Consider the following 17896-nt stretch of genomic DNA (forward strand, 5'->3'; position numbering starts at 1 on the left):
GTTTATTCCCTATTACGACCTTGTTGATTCATTTTGGATCATTGTGTTTGTGTTACGATTCTTGACTTGTCTCATGTTTTTCATTGTGATTAATTAGACGTATTAATTATTTTTCAAATGATTCATCATTTGTTTTCTTTACTTCCACTTGCAGCTCTTTTGTCTGACAATGGCCATTTCGTATCAGGGAGTTATGCGTATCACGTCAATTTTGCAACTATTTAAAAGTTGGTGCAACATAACATTAATTATCTGAGTTTGACAGAATCTGATAAAAACTTGGCATGTTTACTTTCATTATATACTTATTTTTGTAATGCCTAGTGGACAGGGCTGGATTAAGATGAAATTGGGCCTGATGCTGCAGCGCAAAAAAGGCCTATTTTTTCTCAGCATTGGTGCCTGTGCATTCCACACTCACCACACCTGCACACTCAGACCGACCAAGGAGCCTTAATTGCTTGCGACGCAACCAGCCAGCCTTTATTGAACATGAATAATAATGACGTAGTATCGTAATAACTTGAGATTAACATCAAACTATGTAACATCAACATTCGATAGCAATTGTCTGAAAAGTGCACTTAATGCAGAAAACCTAACAATGAAATACGCAAAATTTTGCAATTTTCTTACGAAACAGAATAAGAAAAAATTAATTTGCAGAGACATTGGGTCAAAGTGACTCAGTTCAGGCTCTTGAGGATAAAAATTTGTCCACGATTTAAATTTCATAATAGAAAAGAATCCTGTCGAGAATTTTAAAAATTCTAAACATCTTCCATCTAAACATCCCTTTGTCACCGATTCTGTTCATAACTTTTATGGAGAGAATTTCTAGGCGCAGCCAGGGCGTTGAGGGGGTCCAGTTTGGTGGACTCAGGATTGGGTCACTGCTTTTTGCAGATGATGTTGTCCTGTTTGCTTCATCAGGCCGTGATCTTCAGCTCTCTCTGGATGGGTTCGCAGCCAAATGTGAAGCGGCTGGGATGGGAATCAGCACCTCCAAATCCGAGACGATGGTCCTCGGCCGGAAAAGGGTGGAGTGCCCTCTCAGGGTTGGTAGTGAGATCCTGCCCCAAGTGGAGGAGTTCAAGTATCTCGGGGTCTTGTTCACGAGTGAGGGAAGAATGGAGCGTGAGATCGACAGGCCGATCGGTGCGGCATCCGCAGTAATGAGGGCTCTGCATCGGTCAGTCGATCTATGTTTCTACCCTCACCTATGGTCATGAGCTATGGGTAGTGACCGAAAGAACGAGATCACGAATACAAGCGTCTGAAATGAGTTTCCTCCGCAGGGTGTCTGGACTTTCCCTTAAAGATAGGGTGAGAAGCTCCTCCGCATCAAGAGGAGTTAGAAGAGGTGGCTCGGGCATCTGATCAGGGTGCCTCCTGGACGCCTCCCTGGTGAGGTGTTCCGGGCACGTCCAACCGGGAGGAGGCCCCGGGGAAGACCCAGGACACGCTGGAGGGACTATGTCTCTCGGCTGGCCTGGGAACGCCTTGGGATTCTTCTGGAAGAGCTAGAAGAAGTGGCCGGGGAGAGGGAAGTCTGGGCATCTCTGCTCAAGCTGCTGCCCCTGCGACCCAACCTCGGATAAGCGGAAGAGGATGGATTAATGGATGGATGGATGGATGGATGGATGGATGGATGGATGATGGATGGATGGATAAACATCCATGACGGGCCTGTGGGCTGGCTTTTAGTTTTACTTTTACAGATAACCATTTAAATAGCCATCGATTTTTACTGTACAACTAACTTTCAAGGTGAAAAATTTACTACGTGGCACTTACTGAACAATAATAAAGTGGCAAGAATACCCAAGATATTGCAAAAAACGCAGCTAAATTACTAAGTAAACTGTTTAACGTAAAATTGATAGCATTAACTTGAAATCTTCGGTTAACAATAAACACAACGACGTTATAGTTACGTCACAGCGCAAAGAGCAATAGTAACTGTATAATAAGTAACGCTGTATCTAGGCGTCCGAAAGTCAGACTCCAAATTTCATTCTAAGAATTATTTTGAGGTTAATATAACAAAGGAAAACTGTTCATCTTCCGGAAAATTCTCGTCTGTTTTCATCTGGGCCTATTTCAGGAATGGGCTTAATGCTGCAGCATCAATAGCACTCACCTTAAACCGGCCATGCTAGTGGACAAAAAACTTCAGAGGGTGACTGGAGGAGGAAAAGAAAATAAAGCGTGGGTCAAAAATAGGAGAACAACTATCAAAACCAAAGCCTAGAATCATAAGAACAAAATCAAAATCAGGAAGGATCACCAAGAGTTTAAAACGCTGCAAAAAAGAAAAAAATGAAAAATTTGTGAAAGGTTTTTGAATCCGTGTTGTCAGATGAGGAAGTATACCCTTTATTTACCTTTTATCCCGTTGTGTCATTTTTGACAGTCCCACAACGTCTCGACAACATGTCCACTCTGGGATGGTCCTGGCGAAAACAATCAACAGTGCTGTAAGAAGGGACACATGACGACGAAGAGATCTAAATAAAAAATTGAAATCATAACCAGAAGTGCTTTTCGAGAATAAATGATGTGAACAGATTCCTTGGAGTAAGAAAAGAAATCAAATAGTAAACGTTTACATAGATAACCCCTGGGTGAGATAGAAAAAATAATATTCCTAATAGAACACCCCGACAATTTGACTTTAAGACTTCTGACTTTTTTTCTTTTATTTTTTTCGACTGCACTTCATGGATACAAATTGGCTTTGACTACCACGCATCTTTGTCTTCTGGTTATGATCAGTTGCTTGTTTAGACGACTCGTCTTCTTGTCATTTCTTTCAAATTTAGTTGTCATGATCTGGACTTTGCGTTATACACCGTGGTTGCTTTTTGGTCCGGAATCTTGGACACAAGGAGAAGTGGCTCACACATCGCATCCTTAGATACCCTTGAGGTACTGAGATCCACAGTGTCACACAATGGCAGCAAGATCATATTGTACACCAAAAAATGCCCACCGATGTCGTGACAAAACACGACAACAAGTTGGTGGTGACCACATTAACAAACTACAGGGTTGCCCACGAAAAAGTGGCCTGCCTCCACTGAGACAACTCCGGTCTTGTTTGCCACCGGATAGGCAGCTGCAGTCATGTCACCTGCCTTGTTTCCTTGCTCTCTGACCCATGGAAACCACTTTTGTGGTGGCAGTGTACTGAAGTGGTCAGTGCGTACTAATGCAGCCGAAATTAATGACATGCAGTATTCATTGCAAGAAAGAATTACAATAGTGGAAGTGTACGTGCAGACAGGTTCCATCAACCAAACAAGGGAAATTTGGCCACCATGATGGCCTGACTTAACAACCTGTGACTATTTCTTGTGGGGTCGTTTAAAGGGCTGTGTGAATGATACAAATCCGCAGACTGTAAATGAACTGAAGCTGAATATTGAAAATGCGATACAGAGAATCGATCCCATGACATTGCAAAGAGTGTACATGAACATGCAGAAACGCACAAGGAGATCACTTTCAGCATCTTCTGAAATTGTGTGTACCAGATTGGATCATTTTTCTCTTCACCCCATAATGCAGTGGTCTCAGTAGAGGTGGGCCACTTTATCGTGGGCCATCCTGGAGAAGAAGACGACATTACATTTATATGGCACTTTTCAAGACGCTCAAAGCTCTTTACATAGAGAGGAGGAAGATAATTCAACCACCACCAATGTGAAGCATTCAACTGGATGATGTGATGGCAGTCATTTTTGAACGTACAGAGAAATAGAAAGTCTGAAAGCTAGGAATGCTCAAGTCAAGTGTAACGTGCAGTGTGCTGTGACTGATTAATATCATATTACTGATGTTTTAGTGCTAATGACTAACAACAGAGATGCAGTCTGTACAGCTAATTAGCAGCTCTAGTCAGGGTGTACTAAACAGAAGTCGTGAGTCTTCAGCCGGGATTTGAAAGATGAGACCGAGACACAGACCACAGGGTAAGTGCCCTCCGCTGGTCTCACCAACATTTCTTCTTGCACCAATCCAACCTTTTCCTAAAAGATGTCCAATCTAGGAAATATCACTTCAGATTAGATACTGTCTGTCTACAATGCATCTACTGGTCATATACTGTTATGTAACAACATTCTGGTAGCCACTGTTTTATCTCGCAATATCAATTTTGTGTTGGAGAATAGTCCCAAAAATTAAATCACATTAGTTATGCAACTGTTTACCTGTCTTGGTGTTAACCTAAAGCGTTACTCCATGCCATTAAGTTTAACCACGAGACAGACTTGGGGCTACAAATAATGAACTGCTTTACATTTTTAAGCCGGATGGTATTCTGCTGCCATCTAGTGGAGGAAATAACATCATGCTTCAAAAAGATCCATCCATCCATCCATCCATTATCCATCCATCCATCCATCCCGCTATATCCTAACACAGGGTCATGGGGGTCTGCTGGAGCCAATCCCAGCCAACACATGGCGCAAGGGAGGAAACAATCCCCGGGCAGGGCACCCACACACCAAGCACACACTAGAGACAATTTAGAATTGCCAATGCACCTAACCTGCATGTCTTTGGACTGTGGGAGGAAACCCACGCAGACACAGGGAGAACATGCAAACTCCACGCAGGGAGGACTCGGGATGCGAACCTCAAGTCTCCTTACTATGAGGCAGCAGCGCTACCCACTGCGCCATTGTGCCGCCCACTTAAAAAAATTGTGAATATTTTTATGTGTTTTGTCACGTTACGGTAACTCGTCAATATTCATGAGTGGAATGGAGCTTTCAACCAAATCTCATTGGCAAACAATGATGTCAGTCTACCTCAGTGTTTTGGAGCGTAATGTGCCTCAGCTTAGCTAGCGATACCTTTTTGTTTATTGATTTTTAACGTTTGTTCTGTTCCACTACTATGCGGGCTGAGCCACAGATAACAGCTAGTAGTAAATAAAAAAAGAGCCTTGTGACGGTCCGGGTTAACTCTACACTCCCTTGTTGCTTCTGCAAGCCCCTTCGACCCGTAACCGTGAATAGTCGTGAACCGAAATGAGCCGGGCAGATGATGACACACACATCTAGCCAAGGGGTAAGTGCAAAAATTGTCAAGTGCTTTTATTACAATTCATCAAAAAAGTGAAACAGTTCAAATAAAAGTACAGTGCATCAATATATTCTTCTGATAAATAAATAATTAATCAATAAAAACAGTGAAAATGTGGAGATTAAAAAAAGGTCCAAACCCAATAAATAAATCCTATAAGACAAGGTTTAAAATCCAGAGACGGTCTTTTTTCTAAAACTATGAACCCCACTGCTTCCTTCTAAAACCGATGTCTCCATGGCTTACCCTCTTCGGAGACGTCCTACCAACAGGTCAGTCACCCTTTGATTCCTGGCTCGGGTCCCGATTGCCAGGCCTTCTGTACCCCCAGGGCACGGCACACACAACTCCCACCGCCAGTCCCTTGGCATCTATGGGAAATACCACATACTGTAGCAGGCCACTTTAACTCCTTGACATTGCTCAATAGTTGCTCCCCTTCATCAGCTCCAGACTCATCTTTCTGGGGCTCACACCAGACCAAATGACTCCATTCCACATTAGCCTGGACGCAGAATTCTATGCACAGCATAATGCACGAGGCCCCTGGTGTTGAATTTTTTTCCGTTTAAACACAATCTGCCTGAAAGTGGACTTGTGAAGTCCATACGGGGGTCCTTGGGTTACGACACAGTTCCGTTCCTACAACAGTGATGTAACCCAAATTTTGGTGTAAGTCGAAACACACCCTAACCTAAGTCACTTACCTATCCTAACACATTTGCAAAATCATAATCTAGAACATAAAAACACAACTAAGCCACAGAAAAAGGAAAGGACATAAATATACTGTTCATATAGTGTACTGTAGTAACAGAAAAAATGACAAAAAATGAGTGTAAAAAAAAATTCCTTACCTTTATTCCTTCTGATCTCTTTACAATGTCTAATTTCGCTTCCATCGTGATGGCTTTCCTCTTCTTTGAAGCACTATCATCTGAAGACTCTGACTTTCATTTAGGAGCCATGATAAGGGCCACAAAATCGCCAAACAAAGCCACACAAACGGAACACTTCCTCCGTGCGCAACAAAACTAGTTCGCCAACTCCCTCACTCATACGCTGCATTACTGCGTATTCTTCCGCTGCGCACAACCAAGCTAGTTCACCCACGTAGTCTGTAAGTGCAACACTAATGGCGTACACCAAAACACTCATGTCTCAATTTTTTTAAGTTTTTATGGGAGTGAGCGATGTAAACTCGAAACGTTGTATGTCGAGACACTGTAACCCGAGGACTCCCTGTATGTAGAAATTTGGTGTTTAAACTTTTACAGCCTGGTGAGCATCCAAAAGTCATTTTCTGGGTTCCTCAGAAATCTCCTTTGATTGAGCCACGACACATTTTTACACTAACATGTGTGTTGAAACTCAAACTTTGATAGAGAAGATCCAGATTGGTGTTCTTTAAATAGGGCAGGGCTTCCTGCACTTCACACCTGATTGTTTTCTCATTGATTCAAACACCAGACTTCAAGGGAACCGATAATCCTTTCAAGAGAAAGTTAGTCATGCAGCAAGACAACGACCCTAAACACACGAGTCATCCTAATAGCGTCCGCTATTTCATTGTCTGTATCTTTTAATTCTCCTTTACTACTCCTGATGCACTTCAACTCCTACTTGACTGTTCTTTTATTATTAAAATATTGAAAGAATCTCTTAGGGTTGGTATGACTAACAGCGAGAGGAAGGCTGACGGGTTGGCTGGAGTGGGTGACGCAAAAGCAGTGGACAACAGGATCATTCATGCTGGTTCCTGTATGATTTTTGGGTGCATTGTTATTTTGTTCAATGTTTTCTAAACGTGGATATCTGATACTGTGAGTGGAGAATCCTTGGTTGAGGGGGAAACACTGTATGGTCAAGAAAAAAACAAAAATCATTCATGTTGCTTTCTTTTTGCTTGTGAGATGCATTACAATAAAGAGAGAGCCAAGTGATTGCAGTTTGGAGATGTGACATGATATATACCAGCGTTTCTTAACCTTTAAGTATTCGTGTCCCGAGTTTTCATAACAGTTTTAATCGCGCCCCCCTAATGTTTTTCTGAAACCCTAATAAAATTTATTCCTATATTTTTTGCTGCCAATACACCGATACAAGTTTAAAATTTCCCCACAGTTTGAGAACCGCTGGTATATACACATCGAGGAACTATTGGAAGCTTTTCTTTACATATTTAAATGTGGAATATTCAAGAACATTATGCAAAAACTGTAAATAAAGTAATGTTTTCGGGGTAGAGGGAGCATCAAGCATCCATGCCAAACATCTGGGTATGACCGGTTAACAGAATCTTTACTAACTGTGGACGAAGACTTCAGACAAGACAGCAGGTGTGGTCATATAGCAGATTTATTTTTAAGCATCACAGTGAGCAGAGTTTCAAAAAAGCAGGCAATCAATATTACATGACAGCGTCAGGGCTCTTCTGAACCCCGTCTGTTGGGTGGGGCAAAGTTTTTATACCCCTAGAATGCGTGATTTAATATCATTATGAAATGCAACAGTCGACACTTTTATTTTACACAATCCTTGAGCCTCTTTAACGCCCCCTGTGCAACTTGATTTCTTGGCCCCTTTGTTATGGCGTTCAGATGTAAACTAAGGGAAAACGTGATAAGGCAGTCTCATGTGTGGAATGCTTAGACCTTGAGTCCTTTGGACAAATATTTTTCTGTTTGCTCAGCAAAGCATGCTTTTAAAGCTTACTTCTGCTTAACTTCTTAGACAAGGATTAGTACAAGGGAACGAAGAGAACATTCATCTTCCACATAACCGTCCAGTAACTGTGTTTCTGTTTCCTTCTTCTTCTTCTTCTCTCCTGTCTTAGAGATCTGGTTTGAATTCACACCGCACGAATGCGGGTTTCCAAGTTATGGAGCGTTTGTTGAAACTCAACTGTTTGGAAGCAAATTTGTGGGGTTGGAAATAACGGAATATCACCCCGAACCAAGTTTGTATTTCTTACAAGGTAAGACGTCAGTGTCATCTTTAATCATCTGAATTAGACAACTCAGGACTCAACCCTTCCGAGCTCAGTCTTCATTCAGATGAAATCTGTCAAAAGGAAAGGAGATGTGGGTGCATTGCTCTGCTTCTGTCTGCTTGTGACTTGTTTGACAATGAAAAGGTGTTACATTTGCAAAGGAGAATGAGTTCACAAATCGTGATCTCAATTTTCTTCTTTTTCAGCTTTGTGGGGCAGTGCCATGGCAGACCTGAAAGCCTTAGAGGAATACTTCATCGGTAAATTAAATAATTTGTATGTCTGCTTTTACTGCAGGTTGGGTTTATTCAAAACTGAACAAACATCATCAATACTGCAGCATAACGATTTTCCAGGTGGTTGTCGATGAAAGTCGACATAATGATGTAGAAAGCTGTAACTGTTTCTTGCATGTTGATTAGTACTCATTGCTCTGGGATTGATCCTTGTTGGTTGACCATTCCTGAAAATTGAAATAGTGGTGTTGAATTTCCTCCATTTGTACACAATCTGCTTGAAAGTGCAATTGTAGAGTCCAAACTATTTAGAAATGGGTTTGTAACCTTTTTTTCAGCCTGGTGAGCATCAACCACTTCTCCATAACTTTGACCTCAAACATGATCAGATTTTAACATGGCTCCTGAAATTAGCCAAAAAGAACCCAGTTAAACAAATGACACACACACACATTATTCTTGTTCATTTATTATTTGAGGAGATGATCCATGTGACATATTTGTGTGCGAATCTCTGCTTTCAGTAACTCTTTGTGCAGCGAGAACTTCAGCTAGATGTTTCCATTGACTGTTGATCAGCTCTGTATATTGACTTGGAGGGATTTTCACCCATTCCTCCTTCGTGAACTGAATTAACTTAGGGATGTTGGTAGGCTTTCTTGCTTGTTTCATGTTCTATCAGAATATTTCTATAGGATTTCCAAAACATGAACTTCTTTCTTCTTGTAGTTGTCTTACTGCATGGCCTACATTCTCGTAAGCAACAGCTCACGGTTGAATACCCTGTCGGTTTCCTGTACAACTCAGAATTCATAGTTCTATCAATGGTGACAAGCTGTCCTGGTCCAGATGCAGCAAAGCAGGCCTAAACCATAATCCTGCTACCAGCATGTTTCACAGAAAGGATAAAGTCCTCATGCTGGAATGCAGTATTTACTTTTTGCCAAACATAACCCTTCTCATTCAAGCCTAAAAAGTCCTCTTTTGGACTCATCCCTCCACAGAATAGCCTTCTGGGTTATCTACATGGTCTTTAGCAAACTTTAGATGGGCAGCAATATTCTTCTTCTTGGAGAATAGTGGCTGTTTCTTTGCCAGCCCTGGAATGCACTGCTATTCAGTGTCCTTCTGAACTCATGAACAATGTCATTAGCCAATGGAAAAGTGGGGCATTAGCTATTTAGAAATTATCCTGAGGGTTTGGTTACATGGAGAAAGAAAAAGAAAGAAAACCAATTGGGGGTTAGTATGTTTGAAAGAGACAGTACTGCTGTATTAAATTATTTTATCGAGGCTCACGCATGGCGCAGAAAGCATCTTGTGGGAAGCAGGAACAATCCCTGCCCATCACCACTGCTACGCCACCGTGCCCCCATGTTTAATATATGCTTCAATTCATTTCATCATGAAAATGATATCAAGCATACATCTTAGTATTTAAATTGTTCAGAGAGCTGTAATACCATGAATGTGATGTATCCAGTGTCCTGTTGGCGTTACTGAAGTCCCGTTTAAGAAGCACGTACTGATTTACATACGTAGAGCACATAGAAGAACACAGAGAATACACAGCATTTAATGTGCTACTTTAGTTACAATGGGATCTGAGAAACTCTAGTAAACATTGATTTTAAAATGAAGTTTATGATGTTCTACTTTAATGACAAAATAAACTATGAGATTAAAGCGGACATTTCCATCTTTTTTATCCACTGTGTCCCTATTTTTTTTTTCCTTTTTTTGTACACTTCCGTACGACACTCAGACGGTGGGCTATGACGCACCTTTTCACAGCAACTTTGATAGCTGACCACTTCTTTTTTATTTTGGGCACTGTGCGACTTTCTGAACTTTTATCTTTCGAGTGTCACTGACACTCTGTATCCCTCGATCAACTTCCTTTTGTTGTTTATACAACTGCTTAAGCCAACAAATTGTACGTTTTTCCTTGCCTCCACTTCATATTCACTGAAATTCTTTTTTTCACGTGCTTTTGGCATTGTCTTTTAACCAAACACTGAACGAGGAAGGTGATATTCATATTGATTTGCATATTAAAATATGAAAAATTCTGGGAGGAGTTGGGGTGGAACGGCAGGCATGTGCACGTGCGTTACTTTTCATGCTGACTGGGATTTATGGAGCTGAAGTGCGTGAAAGTTGGATTACACACAGTTTTGTGCATCTGGATTTTTTTGTGCGTACGCACATTTCCACTTTTGTCCGTATGCCGTGTTTTGCTGTGAATTCTATGCACGGCATAATGCATGAGGCCCCTGGTGTTGAATTTTTTTCCGTTTAAACACAATCTGCCTGAAAGTGGACTGGTGAAGTCCATACAGGGGGTCCTCGGGTTATGACACAGTTCCGTTCCTACAACAGTGATGTAACCCAAATTTTGGTGTAAGTCGAAACACACCCTAACCTAAGTCACTTACCTATCCTAACACATTTGCAAAATCATAATCTAGAACATAAAAACACAACTAAGCCACAGAAAAAGGAAAAGGACATAAATATACTGTTCATATAGTGTACTGTAGTAACAGAAAAAATGACAAAAAATGAGTGTAAAAAAATTCCTTACCTTTATTCCTTCTGATCTCTTTACAATGTCTAATTTCACTTCCATCGTGATGGCTTTCCTCTTCTTTGAAGCACTATCATCTGAAGACTCTGACTTTCGTTTAGGATCCATGATAAGGGCCAGAAAGTCACCAAACAAAGTTACACAACCTGAACACTTCCTCCGTGCGCAATAAACTAGTTCACCAATTCCCTCACTCATATGCTGTGTTACTGCGTATTCTTCCGCTGCGCGCAGCCAAGCTAGTTCACCCACGTAGTCTGTAAGTGCGACACTAATGGTGTACACCAAAACACTCATGTCTCAATTTTTTTAAGTTTTTATGGGAGTGAGCGATGTAAACTCGAAACATCGTATGTCGAGACACTGTAACCCAAGGACTCCCTGTATGTAGAAATTTGGTGTTTAAACTTTTACAGCCTGGTGAGCATCCAAAAGTCATTTTCTGGGTTCCTCAGAAATCTCCTTTGATTGAGCCACGACACATTTTTACACTAACATGTGTGTTGAAACTCAAACTTTGATAGAGAAGATCCAGATTGGTGTTCTTTAAATAGGGCAGGGCTTCCTGCACTTCACACCTGATTGTTTTCTCATTAATTCAAACACCAGACTTCAAGGGAACTGATAATCCTTTCAATAGAAAGTTAGTCATGCAGCAAGACAACGACCCTAAACACACGAGTCATCCTATCAAAGAATGGTTAAAGCAGAAGACCTTTTATGGTTTGCAATGGCCAAGTCAAAGTCCTGACCTTAGCTCCATAGAAATGTTGTATAAGCAGCTCATACAAGAAAGCCCTTCGACTTGTCTGAGTTCTTCAAGGAGGAATGGGACAAAATCCTTCCAACTGATGTGCAGGGTTGATCAATTGTTACCGGAAAAGTTTAGCTGAAGATCTCACTGCGCAAAGTAGTCACAGTAATTACTGAAAGCAAAGATTCACATACAAATACAATGGCGGCGGCGGTGTGGGGGGGGTATTAAGTATTCATCATATCACAATAGTTCTCCTTAGACTTATTTCCAATGTAGCTATGCATTCGATATTTACTGTATAATCAGACATTAGTAATTAATATATAAAAAAGTACAGCCATTTTTATGAAATCTCACCTTTCTACTGTAAAATGTGCAAAACACTAGAAGTACAAAGTCGCAAGTGTAAAAAGTATAACAATGCTACAAATAATAAAAATATGAAATGAATAATAATAATAATAATGCCAATGATGCTAATATTATATGTATATACTGTCAAAATATGTCTGTTGTGTGGTGTATCTTTGAACGGGAAAGCTGCTCAGGTGTATGGTCATTTACCCTGGCACTGTTCAGAATAACCGATTCATCGCAACAACAGTTCTTTCGATTACGTCATGATCAAGAAATAACTTCAAGTAAGTAATTGGATCTTGGCTGTCCAAGTTTACCTTTATTTGTGGCTGCCCTACAGCATCAAAACGAGGTGGTGCTGGTTTATGTGAAGCAGGGTCAACAGAAACCCAAACGCGAGTGAGCGTCGCTTACGGATTCATCAGAATCACTTTTGGTTTCACTGTCCGTTTGAATTTCGCTGCCTGAAGACAGATTCCCTTTGTCATCGCTGCTAAAGAGAAGCTCCTCAATGGCACTGCTCCTAACACTGGCAGGAGCATATGTAGTCGAAGGTTCGAGACAACAGCAGGGAGACACTGATTTGAACAAACAGAAATCTTTTTATTACTTTCTCTTCTTGGTAAGCAGAGGTCTGCACAGAGCCTGTCAACTAGTCACTGACAGTATCACGTCACAGGCCCTGCTCGTTTTCACAGCAGGCTTTTTATAATTTTTCAGTCACGTATGCAAAGCTTATCTTATGGTTGCAGCTTCACAAGCAGCCCTTTTCTTACTAGGACAGGGTGCGGTCTCCCACAAGCTGACCCACCCTTGATTTATTTCTTTTATTCATCTTGTGGCTATTTTCTATATTAAAGCTCTAATGCTTTTCAACCTTTTAACTTTCCTTCATCACAATCTTAATGCATTTATATGGCTAATACAAAAAAACTCTTATACTTGAAAATACATATACATTTTCTTAGCTGGTTTACATAATATATTTTTCATCCACTCAAATGCACACAGATAGTAATCACCAAGGCGATTCAGACTTGTTTATTCATTGCACTAAGGCGTAGTCACGAAATCTTCTTCCCCTCCCTTGGACTAGGTCAAAAGGCCCTCAGCCCAAGATTCTTAGTTCAACTATTATTTAATACATTGATTCAAATATTTATTATTCCACACATGCAACACATGGGCTGCTGAAAAAACATTTTTTAGAAGACGCCATTATGAGGCTAGGGGAAGATGCGTCTACACCATTACCCGAGTAACGCTCAGGACTAATACTGTTAGCATTATTACAGTCCGAGTAATCCTCAGATCTAACGCTTACATGAGATGTGTCTGTACAGTTGCCCGAGTGACACTAACGCCTTTAATACGGTTTCAACAGCCCAAGTGACACTTGGTTATAACGCTAAGGAAGTTAAGATTTTATTATTTGCTTATAAAGCCTAAATGGCGTAGCTCCCTCTCACCTCTCTGACCTTTTACTATTATATATTCCATTAGGGTCACTCGGGTCTACTGATTAGGTCTGGTGGTCCCTAAATAAAGACTAAAGTATAAGGGAGATTGTGCCTTTGCAGTTGTAGCCCCCAACTATAATAATAATAATGCATTTTATTTATAGGGCACTTTACATTAGCAGTAAATTTCAAAGTTCTACATAAAAAGTTTAAACAAAGACAAAGCAAGATAAAAACAGAGATAAAACAACAATAATTATAATATTCTTGTTAATCAGCTTTCCTAAACAGAAAAGTCTTTAGCTGTTTTTTAAAACAGTCCACAATCTGCCGTGTTCTCAGGCTCTCTGGTAGGACATTCCAGAGCTGTGGAGCAGCGGCTGTAAAGGCTCGGTCACCCATTGTGTGAAGTTTGGTCACAGGGGGGCGAAGGCGGTGGGTATTTGTAAAACGGAGGTTTCTTGTAGTGGATTGTAGTATAAGGAGTTCCTCGAGATATTGTGGAGTATTTCCATGGATACACTGATGAGTAAACAAACAGAGTTTGTATTCGATACGGAGGTGGATAAGGAGCCAATGAAGTGACAGAAGGATTGGTGAGATGTGTTCATATTTCCGCACCCTCATCAGGATTCTAGCAGCACTATTTTGAATTTGTTGGAGCTTTTGAAGGCTCTTGTTGGGTATCCTGATGAGGAGTGCATTACAATAGTCCAGTCTGGATGAGACAAAGGCGTGAACCAGCTTTTCAGCATCACTGAGGGAGAGGTAGGGACGGAGTTTGGCTATGTTTCGGAGATGAAGGAATGCAGTTTTACAAAGGTGATGGACATGTGTATCAAATGACATATGGGAGTCTAACTTGACACCCAGATTTGTAACAGAAGGGGAGAAGGTGATGGTGCGGTCAGAAAAAGAAATACAATTTACAGAGGAACAAAGTTGATGGGGGGGTGCCAATTAAAAGAGCTTCAGTTTTGGTGCTGTTTAGCTTGAGGAAGTTCTTGGACATCCAGGCCTCAATCTCATCCAAGCAAGAGGAAAAAGTTGATGGAGGTATAGGAGAAGTCGAATCCAGTCTCACATAGAGCAGCGTATCATCGGCATAGCAATGGAATGAAACTCCATGCTTGTGGATCATGTGACCCAGGGGTAGCATATAGATATTAAAGAGGGTTGGCCCAAGGACTGATCCTTGTGGGACGCCACAGATGACAGTGTGGGTATGAGATTTAGCATCCGCCAAGGCCACATACTCAGCCCTGTCTGTAAGATAGGACTCAAACCACTCCAAAGCAATGCCAGAAAGTCCAATTATATAGTGAAGATGATGAAGGAGAATATTATGATCTACTGTATCAAATGCAGCTGTGAGGTCCAGGAGGATAAGGAGTGATAGAGAGCCCTGGTCAGCAGCCATCAGGAGGTCATTGGTGACTCTGACCAGGGCTGTCTGTGTAGATAGATAGATAGATAGATAGATAGATAGATAGATAGATAGATAGATAGATAGATAGATAGATAGATAGATAGATAGATAGATAGATAGATAGATAGATAGATAGATAGATAGATAGATAGATAGATAGATAGATAGATAGATAGATATGTGAAAGGTGCTATATAATAGATAGATAGATAGATAGATAGATAGATAGATAGATAGATAGATAGATAGATAGATAGATAGATAGATAGATATGAAAGGCACTATATAATAGATAGATAGATAGATAGATAGATAGATAGATAGATAGATAGATAGATAGATAGATATGTGAAAGGTGCTATATAATAGATAGATAGATAGATAGATAGATAGATAGATAGATAGATAGATAGATAGATAGATAGATAGATATGAAAGGCACTATATAATAGATAGATAGATAGATAGATAGATAGATAGATAGATAGATAGATAGATAGATAGATAGATAGATAGATATGTGAAAGGTGCTATATAATAGATAGATAGATAGATAGATAGATAGATAGATAGATAGATAGATAGATAGATAGATAGATAGATAGATAGATAGATATGAAAGGCACTATATAATAGATAGATAGATAGATAGATAGATAGATAGATAGATAGATAGATAGATAGATAGATAGATAGATAGATAGATAGATATGAAAGGCACTATATAATAGATAGATAGATAGATAGATAGATAGATAGATAGATAGATAGATAGATAGATAGATATGTGAAAGGTGCTATATAATAGATAGATAGATAGATAGATAGATAGATAGATAGATAGATAGATAGATAGATAGATAGATAGATAGATAGATATGAAAGGCACTATATAATAGATAGATAGATAGATAGATAGATAGATAGATAGATAGATAGATAGATAGATAGATAGATAGATAGATAGATAGATAGATAGATATGTGAAAGGTGCTATATAATAGATAGATAGATAGATAGATAGATAGATAGATAGATAGATAGATAGATAGATAGATAGATAGATAGATAGATAGATAGATAGATATGTGAAAGGTGCTATATAATAGATAGATAGATAGATAGATAGATAGATAGATAGATAGATAGATAGATAGATAGATAGATAGATAGATAGATAGATAGATATTGTACTGTGAGAAGTTTAGAAGCCAGATTGAAATTTTTCAGACAGATTGAATTTTTTGAGGTGATCCTGAAGCTGAACCAAAACAACCTTTTCCAAAACCTTAGACAAAAACGGAAGGTTGGAGATCGAACGATAGTTTGCTATCACTTCAGGATCCAAAGAGGATTTTTTAAAATAAGGCCTAATTTTTGCGGTTTTCAAGGCCAGTGGGACTAAGCCGCTCTGGAGAGAATGATTAATGATGTCAGCAATAAGAGGGCTTATATCTGATACATTAGCTTGTACCAGAGGAGTAGGAAAAGGGTCCAATGAACACGTTGAACTACCAGTTCGTGTTAGGCTGGCCCCTACTTTGCCCGTTTTTAACCACTTCTTAACTCTTTGAAGGCTGAATATTTTTTCCAAAAAATGATGCTTTCACACAGAAATCAACATAAAACGTCTGTTGCTGCATGCTATGGCTGCCAGTTTGCCAAGAATAAGTGGCAGGCTTGCTGCCAGGCTGCTACGGCAGCGGTCACGGTACATTACAATCTGGATTCTACCTCTTGTCATTTTTAAGTGGCAGACCTCCCTGACGAACATTGTCAGTACCACTACTAGCTGGGGACCGATCAGCTGAAGCTGGAACCTAACATTCGTTTTCGATCACTTGTATCAAAATCTGAGTCCGACAAGTCATAGTCTAGCTCAGAAATGATAGGGAAGACGTCATCCATGGAGCATTTTGCTTTTCACATTCACTTTGATCTCTCGCCAGATCTCAGTGCCATTTTTGCCGTTGTGTGCGCCTTGCAACTCATGTGAGCGCAGGTAATCTCGGTCATACCAATGAATCTAACTTTCCTTCTAGCAACGAGAGTCCAATGTAACGGTTGGTTTTGTCACAGTTTACAGTTGATTACCATCCTCAACTCCTCCTTTTGACAAAAGTCGACATCAGCCCTGAAAGAGTTAAGGCACATTATTACTCCTTGGCTTTGAATTCATTACAATGATAAGAGCTGCGTTTGTCTGTTTTATTGTCTTGTTGCTTATTGTCCTTTGTATTGTATTATTCTTGGTTGTGCAGCACTTTGGTCAGCTATTGTTGTTTTTATTTGTGCTGTATAATTACATTTGCTATTGATGATATTGATTGATAAACAGAGTAAGTTCTCTGCACCACTGCAGCTTGTTTCATTTACACCTGTCTGCTTTCATTGTGAATCTTCAGGGTTAATCAAATATTTGGAATAAAACTGAAGAGAAAACAAAACGAAGGACTGAGGATTCCTTATCCCCATCTGGCTACAAATCACTTGGATGCTATTTACGATATGAGAATGAGCTGACATGGCAGGGTTAAAATTCTAACAAGCCACTAAATTATATTATTAGCAAGAAATGGGGTTGAAACAACAACCCGAATTCACTATGGCTTCTATATACCAAGTTCAATGAGGTGCTTTATTTAGTTTAATCCACTAGATGGCAGCAAACACTATGTGATAAACTGAGTGAGGCAGCCCCACGGCCTAAGGAAGCCAAACAGCCACCAAGACGTATCTGGAGGAGACAGTGGGACAGCTCAGCTCAAAGCTAAACAAACAAGTTTGATGGACGCAATGAACGCCAATCACTTCTCAAATTTCTTATGTTATCAATACTCTGAAGACAATGTCTTGCCTATTTTAGATGACCCGGGTTTTGAAGTTTTTGAAAGCAAGAAATAGAAGTCTGTAAGAACACAAAGAACAAAAAAAGTCATCACTAGTGCAACGCAAACTGTGACAAGGGCCAACTCGGG

At 40.1% G+C, this 17896-nt stretch overlaps 1 protein-coding gene across 1 annotated transcript in view; it reads left to right on the forward strand.

Moving 5' to 3' along the window:
• The window catches only part of LOC127526979 (cytosolic phospholipase A2 gamma-like), a 110950-nt gene that overhangs the window by 50502 nt on the left and 42552 nt on the right, over positions 1 to 17896 (forward strand). The window contains exons 7-8 of the mRNA XM_051924230.1: positions 7934 to 8074; positions 8296 to 8349. Coding sequence (XP_051780190.1) covers positions 7934 to 8074; positions 8296 to 8349 — 195 coding nt within the window. The remainder of the gene's footprint in view (positions 1 to 7933; positions 8075 to 8295; positions 8350 to 17896) is intronic.

The sequence above is a fragment of the Erpetoichthys calabaricus genome, chromosome 3 (genome assembly GCF_900747795.2).
Source record: "Erpetoichthys calabaricus chromosome 3, fErpCal1.3, whole genome shotgun sequence".
NCBI classification, from domain to species: Eukaryota; Metazoa; Chordata; class Cladistia; order Polypteriformes; family Polypteridae; genus Erpetoichthys; species Erpetoichthys calabaricus.